This window comes from Phycodurus eques, chromosome 3, assembly GCF_024500275.1.
Source record: "Phycodurus eques isolate BA_2022a chromosome 3, UOR_Pequ_1.1, whole genome shotgun sequence".
Lineage (NCBI taxonomy): Eukaryota > Metazoa > Chordata > Actinopteri > Syngnathiformes > Syngnathidae > Phycodurus > Phycodurus eques.
The window spans coordinates 21,413,872-21,434,952 of record NC_084527.1 but is presented as its reverse complement, the minus strand read 5'-3'; the positions used below and the strand labels follow the sequence as shown (position 1 = coordinate 21,434,952).

The 21,081-nt window shown below is 38.9% G+C and overlaps 1 protein-coding gene and 1 long non-coding RNA gene across 2 annotated transcripts in view; one reads left to right on the top strand and one right to left on the bottom strand.

The window, feature by feature from the left end:
* Positions 1–8,350: 8,350 nt before the first annotated feature.
* Positions 8,351–20,821, top strand: LOC133400245 (uncharacterized). The gene is made up of 3 exons (XR_009768318.1): positions 8,351–8,582; positions 18,013–18,089; positions 20,362–20,821. It is a non-coding gene; the product is annotated as an uncharacterized LOC133400245 (long non-coding RNA).
* The window catches only part of snx2 (sorting nexin 2), a 29,983-nt gene continuing 20,105 nt past the window's right edge, over positions 11,204–21,081 (bottom strand). Inside the window, exons 11-14 of the mRNA XM_061672552.1 lie at positions 20,275–20,418; positions 15,019–15,099; positions 14,860–14,931; positions 11,204–13,147 (exon numbers count right to left, since the gene is read on the bottom strand). Coding sequence (XP_061528536.1) covers positions 13,097–13,147; positions 14,860–14,931; positions 15,019–15,099; positions 20,275–20,418 — 348 coding nt within the window. The 3' untranslated portion in view covers positions 11,204–13,096. The remainder of the gene's footprint in view (positions 13,148–14,859; positions 14,932–15,018; positions 15,100–20,274; positions 20,419–21,081) is intronic.

Here is a 21,081-nt window from a genome sequence, read left to right as displayed (position 1 = left end):
AAAGTAATGAAGTCGCCAGCATGAAGGCTAACCCGCTCGGCCACGGCCAGAGCACTGGCCCTCTATGACGTCAGTATTTTTCTTTTTCTGATTGGTTAATCAGAGCGAAGCTGTTCCACTTGCTAAACGCGTCTGCAGTGAGCTGCACACATAACACAATTAACAATCAGCATCTGTCGATGGTGATTATGATGTATATATATATATATATATATATTCATTTTTTTAATGATCTTGTCATGTTATCTAAATTTTGGATCGTAAACTACTCCAAATAACGTACGCGGAATAATTCCGAGCTGTTATAATGCGTTTTCCCAGGTACCAAATGCATGGTTCGCATCCGATCATGCGTCTTCTCCTTAGCGATCTCCAGATGTCTTGGCAGGAATCTGCCGTCCATAATTACGCCACAAGGCAGGCCGGCGTAAAAGTAAATTTTTTTTGCGTAGCGAGGCAGAGGAGGAGGCGGCGATCCATTTATTGACGAGCCGTCAGCTAGCGGCGCTGCGCCGGCCGACGCAAAGTGTGCCTGATGTTTGGTGACATCTCCTCAGGAAGACACGCAGCTTAACCTTTTCTCCTGATGACTTGAATCAAAATGTAAATGCCTCCGCCCCCATCGATCGCCGCCGCCACCGCCGCTGACGGGAATTACCCAGCGATCACCTCTCACGCTACCTGCGCGCGCAGCGCTAATGACTTTAAAGTTCCCACTAAATGAAAAAGGGGGATAAAAGCTGATGAAGCGGAAAAAAAATGCTAAAAACAACAACGCGTCAACACCCACTCGTTAGCTTATATCTAGCGCCTCTATAGCGATTCCACTGACATAAGCACAAGCCGGTTCGTATATGATATTCTATTCGTTAGAATATCATATACTGGTAGGAAGTCGGCTATTCCATGTTCCGCGTTAGTCACGTGATGTTGGATCCGCATGTAGCGGATTAACATGTCTACCAGAGTCATTAGCATTGTGCTTGTTCGCATGTTCACTAGTGCTGCTAACCAACGCAGGTAATGCTAAATGTAAAAAAAAAAAAAAACAACAACATGAAAACACAAATGTCAAATCCTTATAAATCTGCGTTTGTGTTTTTTGCTATATGTTAGCAAACCAACAGTTAGCATGCTGGCAACAGTCATTAAAAATTGGAGCATTGTAAAATGAGCTTGACTGAAAGGAAATTTAATGTTCACGCCTACTGCACATACATACAGTCACACACACAGACTTGATGCACACACAGTTACACAAACACACAGCTGCACGCACGTACACACTTAAAACACACACACATAACCGTTACACAAACACACACACGTTAGACACACACACAAACACTTAAATATAATGACACACAGACACTAACTAACTAACTAACTAACATAGTAAACAGAAAAACTAATTAGCTAACTAACTCACTAACAAACGGACATTGTAAGTAGCTCATGCAATAATACAAACTCACAAAAAAAACGAATGAACAAACAAATTGAGACACGGACAAACTAAAACACTAACTAACCAACAAAGGTATGGGTGAACAAATTAACAAAGAAACTAACTAACATGACAAACAGAAAAACTAAACAACCAACTAACTAAGGGAAAAACAAACAAGCTAGCAAGGTGACATGTTATCGAACAAAATAACCAACAAACTCAATAATGAATGTGACAAATGAACTAAAAAAAATGCATTCATGAACAAACTAACAAACAAAGTAACACGCTACCTAAAATTAATGAACAAACAGCCGAGTGAACAAACTAACAATGACTTACAGAAGAACATACTAAAAAAAAAAAAAAAAAAAAAAAAAAGAATAGAAACCCAAACAACACTTTAGAGTTTTTTTGTTTTCTATCAGATTACATCATTAATGAATTTTTGGACAAGGGTGCAATTTCATGTAATACTCTTAATTTCTAAAAGAGGTGTACAATGTCTTACTGCACTCCAATGGAGCAAATCAAAGATGCAATTTTGATCTTAAGAAGTGGTGATAACCTCTGCTGACCATAGAAACCTTATGCAGTAACAAAAGCAAAAGAAAAAAAAAGCAAACATCTTTAAAATGAACAAGAAAGAGTAGTAAAAATCCATCAAGGCCTGAGGATTAGTAAAGAAGGGACAGTATCAGGTTGTTTGTTGTTCTAGGCGCAGCAGCAGAAGGTGAAAGTAGTCCCCCCCCCACCCCCCCGGCCCCTTGCTGTCAGACTTCATGAAAGCTCCATCAGCCGTGACGCCGCCCGACCGACCGACTCAGCAGCGCCGCCCGCACTATTGGCACGTGTCAGCGCGCCGCTATGGATTTATGTATGCAAATCTACACGCTCGATGCCATCTGACAACAGCGCAGATCTATGAGCCGCGCCAAGGCCAACGAGACCGAGGAGAAGACGAAGAAGACGGCTGAGGCGAGGGAGAAGATGAAGATCGAGGCCTAGGCGCTTCCTGTCCGCAGACAAGGAGAAAAAAGTGGATATGAGCGAAAAAATGATGTGAGGAGGAGACCGGGAAGAGCGCCTGTCAACGAGACAGCCAATCAGCACGAAGGAGGAGACGCCGACAATTAACTTTTAAACTGACAAGTGACGTCATGAAAAGGTCAAAGTTGATCATAATATTACTTAATGTGCCATCTTTGTACAGAACACTAACCTCTGATTGGACAAGAGATGAGTATATTTTTCAGCCAATCGGAACAAAATGCAAATGAACAAAAAAAGAAAATTACTTCAAAACTAACAAGTGACATAAAAATGTAAAAATTGATCATAAGTGAGGCACAGTGGATATTCTATATAATATAATATTATAACTATCTTTGTACAGAATACTGGCCTGTGATTAGACAAGAGTTAAGTCAGCCAACAGAAACAGTGCACGCACAAACAAAACAATTAACTATAAAAGTAACACGTGACATCATAAAAACACCAAAGTTCCTAAAATGTTTGAGATATTTGCTATTATTTCATTTACGAACTTTGTACTAAATGACTTGGCTGTGATTGGACGAGAGACGAATGTACAGTTGTCAGGCAATAAGAGAAAAGCACGCACATAACTAACAATTAACTATAAAAACTAACAAGTGACATCATCTATCCATCCATTTTCTGTACCACTTATCCTGACTAGGGTCGCAGACATGCTGGAGCCTAGGCGGGATACACCCTGAACTGGTTGCCAGCCAATCGCACGGGACATAGAAACAAACAACCACTCACATTCATACCTACGGGCAATTTAGAGTCTTCAATCAACCTATCATGCATGTTTTTGGGATGTGGGAGGAAACCGGAGTACCGAGAGAAAACCCACGCAGGCACAGGGAGAACATGCAAACTCCACAGAGGCGGGGCCGGGATTTGAACCATTGTCCTCAGAACTGAAGAGAAACAGATGTGATAACCAGTCACCCACCGTGCCAAGTGACATCATATAAAGGTAAATGTTGATTTAAAGAAAAAAAAAAACCTACAATCTTTGTATTTACAGTATTGAATTCAATGTTGGCCTGAGATTAGACAAGAGTTAAGTGTCATAGTCATCGGCCTATACAGCAAAGCACACACAAACAACACAGAAAATAACTATGCAACTAATGAGGGAAATCAGAAAAACGTAAAAGTTGATCATCACTTGAATTGAGCAATTTACGATATTTGTGCTTAATTACTTAACACATTCGCTGCCATTGACGGCTTTAGAAGTCAAATATCCATGTTAACTGGGAAGGCTGACAGTGAATGAGTTTAAAAGAACTCAACGTTGGCCTGTAATTGGATGAGAGAAGTGCAACACTTGTCAGCCAATAAGAGCTAAACACGAACAAACAACACAAACTAACGAGTAAAGTCGTAACAATGTAAAAGTTGATCATAAGTAAACGATGTTTGCTATTCATGATTGTTGTAGTACTTATCTTCTCAACGCTGGCATGTGATTGGACAAAATACCAGCTTGACCCTTGTCAACCAATAGTTGCTAAGCACGCGCATAACACAACTGCCAATACAGCCATCCATCCATCCATTTTCTGAGCCGCTTCTTCTCACTTGGGTCGCGGGCGTGCTAGAGCCTATCCCAGCTGTCATCGAGCAGGAGGCGGGGTAAACCCTGAACTGGTTGCCAGCCAATCGCAGGGCACATACAAACAAACAACCAGTCACACCTACGGGCAATTTAGAGTTGTCAATTAACCTACCATGCATGTTTTTGGGATGTGGGAAGAAACTGGAGTGCCCGGAGGAAACGGGGAGAACATGCAAACTCCACACAGGCGGGGCCGGGGATTGAACCCCAGTCCTCAGAACTGTGAGGCAGACGCTCCAACCAGTCGCCCACTGTGCTGCCTGCCAATACAATAACTAAAAAAAGTCAAAGTTGTTGCAAAGTTAGTGGTTTTTCTACTTACGATTATTGTAGTTAATTATTAAACAGAACTAAAAGCTGGCCTGTGATTGGATGAGAGACGAGTGAGACGTTTGTCAGCCAATAGAAGCTAAACACGTACCAACAAACATTAAAACATTGTTGAATACAAGTTAGAGATTTTTGCTATTTACGATCCTTGTACTTAATTTAGAGAAGTCAACGCTGGCCTTTGATTGGAACTGTGATTGGCATCAATTAACAAGAAAACTAACAACAAAAATGGATATTTTTGCTTATGATTTTTTGAAACGGTGAGTTTATATTGTCCCGGTTAATAATTCTCAAGTCTTGACAGTTTTGTCAGTTAAGTACGTTGTTGTCCTCAACATCATGAAAAGGCCGACTAAACAAGACCGGGTTCGGCGCTCGCTGGGACAAGGGGGAGGGGGCGAGGCCCTGTGGGGGCGTGTCCCGGCATGTCGGCGACTGTCGTGGGGTGTCGGCGCGCGCCCCGTCGCCGTGTCACCGGCAGCCGGCACCCGGGGGAGAGAGCCGCCTGTCAAACGCAAAGGTTGCGGCAACTTTGCATAATCGTTAGCACGGCGACAGGATGTCGTTGTGGAACAATCAATGTTGTTTTAAGAGATTACACCCAAAAAAAACAAAAAGGTTGAACATCAACACCGGCAATGACGGTGGTTTGAGCAGAATCAGCATTAACACGTTTTTTATTACTTTTTATTTTTATTTTTAGCTGATCGGTATGCTTTATGGCGTTACTTAGCATTTTATAATTATTTCCAACTGACCATTTTATTGATAGTTGACTCATTTGTATGTTTTATTTTGAAAGACAACATCATAACGTGACTGGTCCGTCACTCGTTCACGAGGCAGGAAGTCGTTAAGCAGCATAGGCGAATGACAAGGACGCAGGAAGTAAAAATATAATAAGTGTAAAAACAATAGATCATATACAGAGGAAAGAGTGTATGTGTTCCATGGGGAGGTGATAAGTCAGCAAATGGATGATTCTTATTGGCTGGCTAGCTCTTATCGCTTTGCCTTCCATATTTCATAAAAATGTGCTCAAGACTTGTGCTTGTTTTTTGTTTCCTGTCCCCTTCACACGTATTGTTCTTTTTTTGTTCATGACACAGGATACTTAAAGAAACTGAAGTACACTTACAACACTAGTACAGTACATTAGAACCCGAAGTACATTTAAAGACAGGTCACTTCTAACCTGAACGACACTAGAAAACCAAAGAACCTGGATAATCTTGAAGACTGGGAACTTGGATTCCAAAGTACACTTCAAGACAAGTTAGAACCTGAAGGATATTTAAATACTTCAGAACATGAAGGACACTGAAAGACAAGTTAGAACCCGAAGGACACAAAAATACCTTCGAACGTTAAGTACTCTCAAAGACTAGAACTTTTGATCCCAAAGTATACTTAAAGGTATACCACTATCCTCTCTTGTGTCGTGTGACTGGTGTCCAACATCACTGTGGTAATCACAGTGGACTGGAGCAACGGCGCCTAATGCGCAAGTCCAAAACGAAACTCTAAAAATAGATCGCGCACGCAATTATTGATAAATGAAAGTAGCGAGCGGCATGCAGGTTATTGTAACGGAGTAAAAGTAACGTTTCTTCTGAACGTAGATACTTGCGTAAAAGTAAAAAGTATGCTTCATTAAAACTACTCTCACATTTATATCCATCCATCCATCCATCCATTTTCTGTACCGCTTTATCCTCACAGGGGTCGCGGGCGTGCGAGAGTCTTCAATCAACCTACCATGCAGGAGTTTCCGGAGAAAACCCACGCAGGCACGGGGAGAACATGCAAACTCCACACACGCGGGGCTGGGATTTGAACCCCGGACCTCAGAACTGTGAAGCAGATGTGCTAACCAGTCGTCCAATTTACAATTTATCCAAAGTGTTACTTGACTAAATGTAATGGAGTAAATATAGCGCGTTCCTACCCACCTCTTCTAGTACCTTATAACCTGAAGTACTCTTTAATACCTTAGACCAGTGGTTCTCAACTGTTGTCACCTCGTCCGTAGAAAACTAAGGTACTCTTTATTAACTTAGAACCCAAACGAGACTAACGTAATAGCGCCAAGTAAACGTAAACAATAATACAGTGGACCCCCGCATACTCACGGTTCAGTACCCACGGATTTACCTGTATACGGATTTTTTCCTCCCAAATTCTTCAAATTTTGCTTTTGTGTTTTCTTTTTCAGGAGGGAGAACCAATCCTGAAAATGCTTGTTGGCATGTTATCCCTATTTATTCAAGAATTGTTGGGCAATTCTATTGGGCGTTAATTATACGCGGGTTTTCGCTATTTGCGGTCCAGCCCGGTCCCTATCTATCGGGAATAGCGGCATCCACTGTACTTCAGAACCCGAGGGACGTTTAAAAACTAGTACCTTGGAAGCCTGATCTACTCTGAAGAACACTTAAAGACTGAAGAACCTTAAGTAGTCAGAGGACTAGTACGGTATAGTACACTTAAAGACAAGTACCTAAAACGTTAAGCACATGCAAAGACCTTAAAGCCCAAAGTACCCTTAAAAAGTAGTACAGTAAACTTGAAGACTAGCACCTAAGAACCCGAAGTACTCTTAGTACCTGAAGGACACCTAATGACCTTAGAATCTAAAGTAATCTTAAGGCTTGTACAGCACACTTATAGACCAGTATCTTACAACCAGAAGTACTGCATTGTTAAAGACAGGAAAAGTTAAAAGGCAAAGTAGAAAAAGAGTAAATTAAAGCGTTCATGCTTTCACTTAACGTGCACACACACGATGTGTGTGCATGCGAGTGTGTGTCAGCGTCGTGCATGACAAACTGGTCCAATTTCATCGTGGTGGTCTTCTGAGATTTGTCTCCCCCTTTTCTTTTTTAGCTTGTGTCAGATGTGGATCGGCTGGGGGAAGGGGCATACGGGGGGGAGCGGGGGTCTTTGGGGGGTACAGTGTATGTGTGTGTGGTGGGAGGTGGTTAGGGGGGGGTCCCCCAGTGACAGAGCAGAAATAATTAAAGTTTTCTGTGTTGTTTCTTATCAGTTGCTGGGGGCTCTTGATCATTTAAGGGAGGTGAGGGCGGGGGGTCTGTAAGGGGGTTTGTGCTACATCAGCTGATATGATAAACAAACGGAACAAGGTCACAACAACACCGGGATCATCATCATCACCTTCCTCATCATCATGGCCATTATCTGTCGCCGCCCGTTTACTCAACAGGAAGTGGGAACATGAAAATGTCGCGCACACGTACAAGGGCAAAGATAACGCGTTACGCCAAAATGCGGGAAGAAGATAGCGGCGGCGGTCCAGACGGCGACATTAGCACCGAGACGGCTACTTTAACAGACGAGCCGTTAGCCTGCAGCTAGCGTGATTTTTATAAAAACAAAATCATGAAGCCAAAAGGTCAGCAAACTTAGCACGTTTTTTTTTTTTTTGGATTAGTTGCTTTTAACATAACTGAAAAATTGTGTTAGAAAACGTCAAAAACAAATGATGTCATCATATACGTTAAGTCGTTAACGAAACAAAACAATGATGTCATCTGGTATGTTAAAAGCGAAACTTGACTGATGACATTATCATGAGATTTTGTTTTGTTAACTGCTTTTAACTTGAAGCTGGCATTTGCAGTTAAAAAAAACAAAAAACAAACTTTTTGACATACATGTTACAACTCTCTCTATGACCTGACAATAGAATATTATCAAAATGATATTTGGAAAAAATCATCCCTGCCTAGCCCTATCTAATGCCTCAAATTTAATTGGAATTCCTAATTTAAAATTTGCCACAGCGGGACAATAGCCAGCGAGATAGTGTATTGACAGGAGGCATGACCAAATGGTCTGTCAGTCATTTGCACACGCCTACCGTGCACACAGAGGCTCACGATTCACGAGGACACACGCAGCCTCTCGCAAATAGTGATTATTATAGTTTCTTGGCCGGATTATGTAACTCTGGTTAGCAACAAAAGTTAAAAAGAAGGAAGCGAACAGCTCTCTCTCTCTCTCTCTCTCTCTCTCTCTCTCTCTCTCTCTCGAGACAATCATGTCTGAGCTGTGATGTCAATATGGCTGAGCTTGGAAAACCACCGCGTACGTCACGTCACTGTTCTGAGTCATTGGGTAAGTTGATCAGCGCTCTTATATTTTTATTTGATTGTACATTCCCCCCAAAAGTACAACATCAAACTGGAGCAGCCGCGGGGTCAGGGCCTTGCACTGACCGCCTTGGGCACTCATAGTCGCCAGCTGTGAGGCTGGAAGCGGTGAAGAACTCGGAAGTAGAAAAAAAACAATGAAAAGGAACCAGCCGGGGAGACCTGGCACCTCGCTTGCCACGGCCGGTCGTAGCGCACCGTCGTCGGACACGAGCATGCCGACGACCTGCTGAGAGTACCGATGAAGCACCGGCTTCCTGGTTCTTTTTCGCTGAGTGAGCTGGGGGTGTTTCTTCGTGCAGACGTGTGCAGGGGAGGGACTGAAATGAGGCTAGATTCAAATCTTGCTAGCATTTTGAAAACCTGCATACTCTCCCTTTAACTTAACGGATCATCAAGGCTTTTAATGCAACTGATGACACAATCATGTTGATTTGTTTCGTTAAGGGCTTTGAATGTAAATTACATCATAATGATGTTTCGTTACTCACTTTATAATAGTCATTAGTTATGTTAAAACAGACATGCAAACACCTAAGGCATGAAAAAGGTAACACAAAAAAACAAAACATTATACGTGGGTCTGTGGGGGGATCCTCCGGGCCCCCGCAGAGAATTATTTTTTTTATTTAACATAAACTAAGCAATCTGGAAGACTCTGAAGAGTACAATATGGCAAAATACAGAATTAGACATTTATTAACACCGCTAAAGTACACGATGTACAAATTTAAGATAAACATTTAATTTGCCTAATTTCTTTTCCTTTTTGTTCTGGCCTCCAACTTGATCCAAGCCCATCTCCACCTGCACCTGATGCCTGGTTCAAGCTGTGCCACATGAATAGAATCCTCCTCTTTAAGCACTCTCATTCTGGAAAAGAATTGACTAAAATCCTTGTGTGTTTCACTTCATTTTTCACTATTACCCACTTCAAAGGCTAATCCCAAATACATCATCCAGGAAAATATTAAGTACAATATTTTTCTGTTTTTATTGGCCATTTTTGAATTTGAAGTTAGCTCATTCTGTGTTGTGACATAATCCCTAACATCGCTTCATACATACATTAGATAATACATAATTGTAGCCGCATTTTCTAATTAATACAATATGTACTAGCGGATCAGATCTTGCAGCCGATGTTACGTGTGCCTCACGGTTCCACTGGGACCACAACTAGGCCCACGACCCGCAGCACCTCAACGCGAATATACAAAAGACCAGTGCAACAAATACGACACGGGCTGATCTGATCTGATGAGCAAAAATGTTGCTTAAACGTAAAACCCTGCTCCAGAGGTGGGTCGAGTAGCCAAATATTGTACTCAAGTAAAGGTACTGATACTTGACAATAACGTGACTCAAGTAAAAAGCAGTCCTCCGAAACATTACTTGAGTTCAAAAGTACAGAGTGAAATAATTACTCAAGTACTGAGTAAATAGTGAGAAACTTCGGATTTTTTCTTTTAACCGCAGCATGAACACCAATAAAATAGAAACAATAAAATGTGAAAATTCTGGTAATGCTGTGTGTGTGAATGCATCGCCAAAACTACAGCAAAACCTCTGCAATTTACTGCAAGGTGTTTTCTCAAGTCATAAGTGGGCTGAAATACCCACTTTTGGGAAAACAGTGCCAGACAAATACTACAATACATGAAAGCTGTTATTTTTGTTCATTTAAATGTAAACACGAGTAGCGCGCCATTACCTTCATGGCAACGACGACCTCCGCAACATGGTGGCCACGTAGGCTCGACGTTCAACGGGGCTGGCTTATCTAGTGTTAGTACATAAGCCCGGGAAGCCCAATAGAAGACGTTGTGTGAGGTCATGTGACTTTCTTGTGTCATTTGATTGGTGAACTAGACTTCAGCGACACGAGGGCTTAAATTGGATTGGAGCAAACAACGCCCGATGCGGAAGTCGTAGTCTCCCGCACAAAATAGTTGATAAATAAGCAATAATTGATAAATAAAAGTAGCAAGCGACATTTAGATCATTGTAACGGAGTAAAAGTATCGCTACCGCTTAACAGCAGAAGCGGCGGAATTGTTTTTCCTGGTCTCGTCAACTCCTGTGACTCGCATTTTAGTCCGCCACAGAGTCCATTCATCCATACATTTACTGAGCCGCTTCTCCTCACTAGGGTCGCGCGGGCGTGCTGGAGCCTATCCCAGCTGTCATCGGGCAGGAGGCGGGGTACACCCTGCACTGGTTGCCAGCCAATCGCAGGGCACATACAAACAAACAACCATTCGCACTCATTCGTGAATGTTGAACCTCAGGCCGATGCGCTCGCATATTAGTCCGCTGCGGAGTAATATTCAGAAATTACATCTGTGTGTGAATAGTGGATGTGTGGAATGGATCTATCTACAGCCTATGATGACAGCGACAGCCCCCCGCCCCAGTTACATTAAAAGACATTAACAAAACAATGTGATGATGTCATCAGTTAACGCGTTACCAGTTAGTGTTCTAGCTACATGAGTACTTGTGAAGGGACTTCAAAGGCAACGCGTAAAGCAGCACAATGCCAAAAGGTTTTATCGTAATACAAATACGAGATGTTCAAATGAGTTGAAATCAAGTGATGAGGATACATTCTTTATTTTCGTCTTTTCCGTCACAAGTAAATGTCATTTCACAGCAAAGTTGCAAAATATGAAAGTTCATCATTGGCAAAAATAAAAACAACCGTTCAAATCAAATCAAATTAGTGGGGGGAAAAAAAATTTAAAAAATCAGGTAAATAAGACAAAGCGGTGAAAAATGTAAATGTTATTTCATTAAAATATGCTCTTCAATGGTTACATAATATCGCAGTCAGTTTCTAGTTAGCATAGTATTTCAGTGGTTAAAAAGTGAACATACAAAATCAGTCAAGGTTGAGGCTTCGTCTGTCACATTTTTCCAAACATTATTTCCCGTTAGCAACGTCTTCACAAAATATTGGACAGCTTTCTTCTTTTTACATCTTAGCGACATGAATTAGCATTTTGTTGATTCGTTTACCTGCTTCTAAAAAAAAGAAAACACCGTCTCACCATTCGAACTCGATTAGCGTGTGACGTTAATTCAAAGAGATGAGAGAAAAGTCACCACTGGTGATCCGGCGTGTGTGGGGAGGTGTTACAAGTGACTAGCGCTAGGATCTCTCCAACTGAGTAACCTGCCGCAAGCTAGTTAGCAATTAGTCAGCTGTCTAGCATCTTCGGCGTGAATGCCTTGTAGAAGTGTAGAAATTGAATAATAAATAAACATCATGCATGTATTGATTAATTACAAACATTTTAAGTGTATTAAGATCATAGGGGCAGGCAGGCCGCACTACCAAGTTACAAGTTAGCGAGGCATTTAAGTGGCTAACGTAAACAAAAAGAGAATCATCAAGTCCAAGGCATTTTGACCACTTGTCCCCACTTAGCGATGTTTTTGAAGACTGGCGGACGCCTTTTCTCAGTTCACATTTTTGTCATAATAAATTAGCATGATTAGATTAGCTGGTAAAGTTGACTTATGTTAACAATTCAATGCTGCTGTAGTGCTAGCAGCGATGGAGCTAGCGTTGGGAGGCATTAAAAGTGACAAGCGGTAGCATTTTTTCACCTGGACAACCTGCCACGAGCTAATTAGCGCTTAGTTAGCCAGCTAACATTAACTAGAAATTGTATAAAATAATATAATAAAAATAAATGTTCAAATCAAATTACATTACCAAGAAAAAAAACTATCAAGAAATTAAGATGAAGTGGTGAAAAACAATTCAAGATATTGAAACATTCTTTCACACTAGCTAACTGCTAGTTAGCATGGCATTTGAGCGGTTAACCAGTGAAAAAAACGAACTGTTGAGGCTTCATGACATTTTTAGAAATTCTTCCCTGTTCGCGATTATTTCGCAGATGAGTGGACGGCATTTCTGGTTTCACATTTTAGCGACGATAAATTAGCACTTTATTGATTAGCTTAGCTGCTCCCAAAAGACAGAATTATTGGAAAAAGGTTAACGCTACATCTAAAATTCACCATTGTGTTGTGGCTAGTGTTACCAATTAGTGAACCGGCTCGCACATTAGCCGTCATTGCCAAAGAGTGAAACTTCTAAAAGAAATGGGGATAATTGTAGATGTTAAAAGCGTTTTAAAATGATTGTTTACAATTGAATAATTAGCTAGTAAACTAATACGGCCTATTTTAAAAATGTAACGTTTCATTTTTATGCGGTTGTCTCTGAACATGACAAGAAAATTTGGCGAAAGAAGAAAAGTTCACAAAGATTCTGACTTCACGAACACAAAAAGTGGACGTCGTCTTGGGCCAGCGGTGCATTCAAAACAAAGAAAAATAAGCTCCGCCCCAGTCACGTGATGATGAAAAAAGAGGAGGAGAATGTGGATCCCAGCGTGTTCAATTCGCATGTGAGCTCCTGGTTGGTGCAGAAACAAGGAGGCCAGGTGCATTGTGGGTGACCTATGAGATTGCCTTGGCCTCTGGTAAGAACGCTTCCCAGTACTTAATCAGCTGTTCACAAACACATACACAAATATTATCATTATAGTACATTTATTAAGGAAAAACTAACATAGTATCAATTTTATCTGAGACACTGTATAAAAGGGCAAAAAGTGAAAATGCGTAATAAATGGTTTAAATATATTTTAAGCCTGCACATAAATCAGTAAACCTTTTGTTTCCTGGCATTAAAAAATAGCTTTTGTGACTACATAAGTATAATACAAATTGTTACATATACAAAATGTGTATATATATTTAGTATCATTTAAAATAATTACTCAAAAGTTGTATCTAACTTAGTTGAATAATAAGGTAAAGTAAAAAGTGTCTTTTAGACCTATGTGTTAAAAATCTTTATTTGAAATATATATTTTATATAAATATAAATATATATTTTATAGACAAAAGTATACTACAACATATTTCTTATATTTAGAGGTAGAAAAGTGTAATAAAACATGTTTATAGAAATAGGTGTAATAAAAAGCATGATTCAACATTTTTATATGTAGCTATTTTATAGATATGAAAGTGAAAAAAATCCATTCTAAAAGCTGTAAAAGTGCAATAAAATGTTTAAAAAATGTAATACTGTTAACATTTTAATTTTTTTTTTCGATAAAGTGTAGTCAAAATGTGTAAAATATTATATTATTATTATAAAAATGTGAAAAACATGTTTAAATAGATTTTTAAACCTAAACGTGAAATTAAAATTGTTTAAATACAGGGTGATTGAAAAGTAACTGCCTATTTTAAAATACTTATAATTTATTTATATGTTGTAATATTGAAAACATTTTTTTTGTGTATGTTCCATGATTAAAGGAGCAAGTCTATTCTACCAAACCAACGACTTTGGAAGAACTTGAAGGGCGAATAGGAGAAGTTACGTCTTCCATCCCACAAGAGTTCCTTGTGAAATCAGTTAATGCGGTTCCCAGGCGGCTGGAGAAACTGGTGGCGAATGCTGGCGCTCAAATAGAATTTGAAATAAAACTCCATGCAATACAATTTCTTCTCATGTTCATTTCTTGTAAGAATTATAGTTCAGAAATAAATTTGTACTTAAAAATAGGGAGTTACTTTTCAATCACCCAGTATATTAGGATATATATTAAATGAAATAAAACATATTGAAACATATTTTTAGAGCTATAAAAGAATAATAAAGTAAAATACATTTATATCATAAAAGTGCAATAAAACGACTTCATATATTTGTACATATAAATGTAAACTAAAACATGTTGAAATATATTTTCAGAGATATGATGGTGTAATGAAAAGTGTTTCAATATATTTTTAGAGAAATAAAAGTGGAATATCAGTGTTTTAAAATGTTTTAGATATAAAAGTGCAATAAAACAAATATATTTGCAGGTGTAAAAGTGTACCAAAATGTTGAAATCCATTTTTAGAGATTTAAAAGTGTAATAAAAACTGTTTTAAAATTTTGTAGCCATAAAAGCACAATAAAACGTTTTAATTTGCAGATATAGAAGTATAATAATTTTTTTTGAATATGTTTTATAAACAAAAGTGTATTCAAATATTTGTAAATATATTTTTTGAGATATTAAAGTATAATGAAAGTGTTTCACTGTATTTCCTATCGAAATAAAAGAGTAATAAAATATTTTACAGACAAAAATGAAACAAACGTTAACAAATATTTGATAGCTATAAAAGTCTAATACAAATATACAGTATGCTACCTGTTGTTGCGTGAGTGCGAGGGCTTCCAAGTATTTGGTGATGATGTTCTTGAAGTCGTTGACTCGTTCCTTCTGCGGTCAAGCAAACAGCAACAAGGTTGTTTACGAATGCAAAAGTGGGCGTGGCACAGGCAGTCCTGTTGTTTGGTGGCGGCTCACCTCAAAGCGACTCACTTCTCGCCGGATGATTCTGGAAATTTGCTCAAAGTCGCGCTCGCCCTGCTGGACTTTGCCCTCCAACTGCAACACAATGCCAAACACAAAACGCGTCGCTAGCATCATTAGTGCCAACAAACTTCAGTAGCCCCAAAGGCGAGTGATTCTCCAGTGTGGTACTACTACCACTAGCGGTACACGAGCTACCTCCTGTGGTACATGAACCGGTCGCCAGCCAATCGCAGGGCACATAGAAACAAACAACCAATCGCACTCACATTCACACCTACGGGCAATTTAGAGTCGTCAATCAAACTACCACGCATGGTTTTGGGATGTAGGAGGAAACCGGAGTGCCTGGAGAAAACCCACCCAGGCACGGGGAGAATAATGCAAACTCCACACAGGCGGGGCCAGGATTTGAACGCCGGTCCCCAGAACTGTGCCGGCACAAATGCAACTATTATTACATAAATATGCCAATATCCAAACACGTTCTGAGTTTAACAGTTGAATTGTCAACTGAAACATATTTTGTTGTAATGGTCCTTTCAATGCTATGAAACCTGATTATGAAAAAATTCAGAATTTACCTCTCAAATGTCTAGTAAATAAAATATCAAATCCATAACATTTTTTAACAATGATTTATTTAATATTTAACGACTGTTACTATCAAACCCAGGTTGTTTCTTTATTGAAACAGCAGCAGCTGATGTAAATGAGCCATCTAAAAATATATTTTGATTACGATAGCGTGATAAACGTTGTAAAAATATGAAAATGTAATTTTAAAATGATAGAGATAAAATATGAAAGTTAGATACAATTATGAAATTTCAGTAATATGAAGTGGGATTTTTTTAATGTGATAAAAATATGGAATTTAGAAATCTAATGAAAATGAAAGTAAAAAAAAATATGAAATTAAAATAATGAAAATTTGATAAAAGAATAAGAGGTAAAAATACAACATGAGGTAAAAGTATGATAGGAGAAAAACAAGAAAATGATTACAAAGTTAAAAATATGGTGAAAATATAAAATACAGAAAATTTAAATGTGAATGTGAAAATGTGAGAAAACTGAATGAGAAAAATACATATGGCAAAAAAGTGATAAAAAATAGATGTGAAATGTGACACAAAATTGATGAATGAGTGATCCAAATATGATGAAAATGTGATAAATACTTTGAATACAAGTTAAAAAAAAACCAAAAGAGAGCTTTATGTGGGCGGAGCTTCAAGTCCTACCTCTTCAATATCCTGGTGCAGCGGGGCATGATGGGGGTGGGGGGGGGAATTCAAGCAAATTTAAAAAATATGAAAATCATTATCAGTGCCTCAAAAACTGCTGAAATGTATTAGAAAATTTAAAAAAAAAGGAGCAGATGCCATTTTCATGCATGGCCCCCAGGGGGCATTTTGGCTGCAGACAAATTTTCAGGTCAATAGCACCTTTGAAAGTATATTTCGTGAGAAAAATGGTGACATGTTAAATACTTCATATTTCAGTCGCTGTACCAATTAAAAAAAACTGCTACAAATATGTAACGAGCGTAACTTTCAGTTCCGTTTCAAGTGTGATGTTTTATACATTTAAACTAGCTTGTTGTGAGCATATGGAATTATTGGCATTATTATGAATTAATCTTTATTACTTTTTTGAAGTCACACACTTTCAGCCCAGTCAGCTGGGATAGGCGCCAGCACACCCGTGACCCTAGTGAGGAAAAGCGGGACGGAAAAGGAATGGATGGATAAATTAAAATAATCATCATTATTATAAATGATTAACTCTTTGGTGTTACATTTTCAGAAATATGATTGATGAGCTTTGAATATTAATTATCATTAAATTACTAAAACCAAAAAAATGAAATTAAATTTAAAATACATTTATTTAAAATATAATTGTTTTTATTTATTACCGCTTTGATGTCACGTTTTTAACAATTTGATTGTGATATTTTATTATTTATTATTATGAAATTATTATAATTATAAAAATAAAATTTAATAAATAATACATTAACATAAAATATAGTTATTACCTCCTCGATCATATTTTTAGAAATATGATTCATGAGATTATTATTACAATTACATATACTTAAAATAAATTAAAACAGAAAAATACATTAATTCAATTCCATTATTATTTCATTATTAATGTGGTCACGTTGGCCCTCAGAAATATTTTTTCAAGTTGAAGTATGACTGTGTGTGTCTGTGTGTGGTCTTGTGTGTGTGTTGTTTGTAGTTGCGTGAGGCGTGTCCATGCGTAGTAAATAAAGGCTTGTTGTAACTCTACTGACAAACGTCAACTTTTGACAGCAACAACAAAGTCCCTGCCCCCCTCCCTCCCACGGCTCCTCCACTAACAGCGGACCCCCGACAGTCAGTGTGTGTGTGTGTGTGTTTACTGACAGACAGCTCGCAGGGTGAATTTGTGTGCTGACAGGCTAATAAAAGTATTTCTTCTTCTTCTCTAGGTAAAATTCCTCAGCCGCAAAAACAAAAACTTTTCACTTGAGTGAGTAGCAAAGGTGCATTTGTTTCATTCCACTGGACGTACCGGACAGAGTTTGGGAGGGGCAGGCTTAGCGCTACCACCATGTTGGGCTGTTTGTTTTTTTAATCACATAGACAGGAAGTAAACGTTTCTTGGATGAATAATTAATTTTATTGCAATAGTGATACCTCTTTGCTGTAACATGTTCTAAGAATGTGAAAAGCTAATGTTAGTTTTTAGACACTTTAGTGTCACGTGTTCAGAGATGCCAACCCCTATCATCACTTCTCAGGAATATTATGGATCTTTTGTCAGGAAGATTTAGATTTTGTCAGGAACTTTTGCTTCTCAGCCAAACCAAACATACACCACCAGAAAAACACAGTACAACACTAATGTTTCCTTTATATGTTTTGTTACATGGCATACTCTTGCCCCCTACCACCCCCTACCCACCCTTGAGGACTTGCACACTGCCAGATCTAAGACAAGAGCATGCAAAATCCTCTTGAACCCTCCACATCCTGGTGACCACCTCTTCCAGCTCCTTCCCTCAGGTAGGCGCTATCGATCAATGCAAACTAAAACTAGCAGACATTCCAACAGCTTCTTGCCTCTTGCCATTTGAATTGCTCGTGGACTGTAATTATATCAGCATTACCACATTACCGGTAACCTTTCAGTGCTCAGTGTCTCTCCATACTGTGTTTTATCTCTTTATGTCTCAAACGTATTTTTGTCAAAATGGCTGTCTATTGTCGTACTAGAGCGGCTCCAACTACCGGAGACAAATTCCTTATGTGTTTTTGACTTACATGGCAAATAAAGATGATTCTGATTCTAAACACACAATAATGTGGACACAGTTTTATTACAACAGAGACACGGTAGCCTGAATAACTAAATAATAATTTTAAAAAAAAAATCCTAAATAACTAACTATATAATAACATAATACTTCAGGGAAGATGCATGTTTCAGGTTGTAGACATAGCTTGGTCAATAACTGCACAATGCAGTGGAAGAGATTGGCCAAGCTATTATTACTAAGTAACTCGCAATTGCACCAAAAAGCCACACATGGCGCTCTGTAGTTATATAATGGTGAGGGCCGACTCATGCCAGAAAGTATATGCCCCAGCCTGTATGTGTCACCGGTAGGCTTGGGAATCGAAAACCGGTTCCGACTTAGAACCGGGTCCAATTGACCGATTTCATTGGAATTGTACACTTCCAAAAATGCCGGTTCTTCTTAACGATGCGTTTATTTCCCAGCATAATGTCACTTCGCGTGGTATCGGCCGCCACGTACTTATTGACGCTGGCCCTCAGGTCAAGCCATTCGCCGAACGATTTTGCCCGGTGAAAATGCCCCCAAAAGCCTATCTTCCGACTGAAATACTTTTATCACTGAAATATCCCTGTTGAGACATGATATTATGGTGACGAAAGGAAAAACCGTGACACGCGCTTGACGCATTAGTAGTATTCCTACATAGTTTCAAGGCAGGACATGCCCTGCTCCAATATTACTGGCTCCAGGCCACGCGCCGCTGCACTATGATTGGCTGCTGTATCCCGGGAGAACACGTTACTACTTCCACCTGGCAAAAGAAGTATGTGACATAATTGTGGTGGCGTTAACATGTTTCCCACTAACCCGAACTCTTTAAGATGGCATTTTGAATGCACAGAGATACTGTGACGAGATCCTGAGATTAGTGGTACTAAAACGTTTTGGGACAGTTGCCTTTAGATAAAAAATATATATTTTATATTGTGCATTATTTGTTTATGTTTTTATGTATTGTGTATTTATTTCAAGGATAGCCCTTTGCGATGCATCATCTCATTTTCAAGGGCGTTCTTTCAACACATGCATAAAATAGTCAATATACAAAATCATAATTAAAGGTAAAACAAAATCATATTACACAAGCAACAGACACACAATCAAACATGCACGCCCGCATGGTCACACACTACACACACACACACACACTTAATGCTCCCCCTGGCTGAGCGTCCCACCAACAAGTCAATAATATACATAGTGTACAGTGTACACAACATCAAGATAAAGCATTCTTGGAATGTCAGCGCTAAGTAAATAGTTAAATAATTTTGCAATTGATTGATTCTTTGAAGGAATGTTGAGGTTAAGAGAGTCATAGCCATGAATGGAATTGTACTAAGAATCGCTACAGACATTACCTTGGGGGGGGGGGGGGGGAAGAAATAAATAAATAAAAATACTTTTGATGGGCAAGACTGTTGAACTACTCCCCCCCCCGCAATAATAAAACTACTCAGGAATCGTTCAGAGAATTGATGAGGAATTGATTGAATCAATAAGAAGAATCTACAACGGGATTGATTTGGATCAAATCTTACAAATTCCCACCTTTCGTCACCAGGCTAGTTTTTAGCCCCGCCCAAAGAAATCTGTACAACTGAGACGGTGAAAAAACTTAAATCTGAACAATTCAGTACTAAATTGTTCTTAAGTCTGCACGTTTTCAGCACATACCGTATCGTCAAACATATTTAATGTATTCAGAAACAAAACAAAATTGACTTCAGTCCCTTTAACAATGTTACATGCTAGTGTTACAGTACCTCTTTGATATCGCAGCTGTAATAATAATAACAGATTTATATAGCAATATACATGACGATGTAAGAGTTAGTGCTACCTCTTTAAAGCTACATGTTCTCAACAAGGTGATGTGTTAGTGTTACCTCTTTGATGTCGTCTTTGGCCTGCTGCACTTTGTCAGATTTGTTTGAAAACTGCAGTTTAACTTCGGCCTCTCGTTTCTTTTGCAGGAGAAGTTGAGTGTCCTGCCATTTCTGCCAGGCCTTCACACGCTGCTCGAACACGGCCTGCATACACATACATCATATAATCATCCATGTATTATATGTCATACAGTGGCCCCCTGCTATATTGTGGATAATTGTTCGCGTCCCCACTATATCGCATTTTTACAGATAAGTCTGAATTTGGAGTTGCACCTCTTCTGTGTACAGGGGTTGAGACTGCAACCTTTTTTTCAGCTTGTGCGATTACAAATTTCATCTTGTCGTATTTGCGCGAGTGCATGTTTTATTTGTTGAAAGTTGCCTTTTTTCCACTGCAATCTCCTCTCTGGAGGAGAAGATTGAGGGAGATTGAATGAAAGAGAGCGAGAGAGAGAGAGAAATTAAGTGCTTCTCCCAGGGGAAGAGGGTTAGGAGCCGTCAGTATAAAAAGTGGCCCCTCTCAGTTGAACAGATGATCCAATAAAAGTAAAGCCTTTGTTTTTTGTTTATTTTTATTTTTTTATTTAATTGACCTGTTTTGTCTGCTACTGCAGTAACATACAGTGGGTATGGAAAGTATTCAGACACCCTTCATTTTTTCACTTTTTTATATTGCGCCCATTTGCTAAAATCATTTAAGTTCATTTTTTCCACATTAATGTACACACAGCACCCCATATTGACAGAAAAAAAACGGAATTGTTGAAATTTTTGCAGATTTATTAAAAAAGAAAAACTGAAATA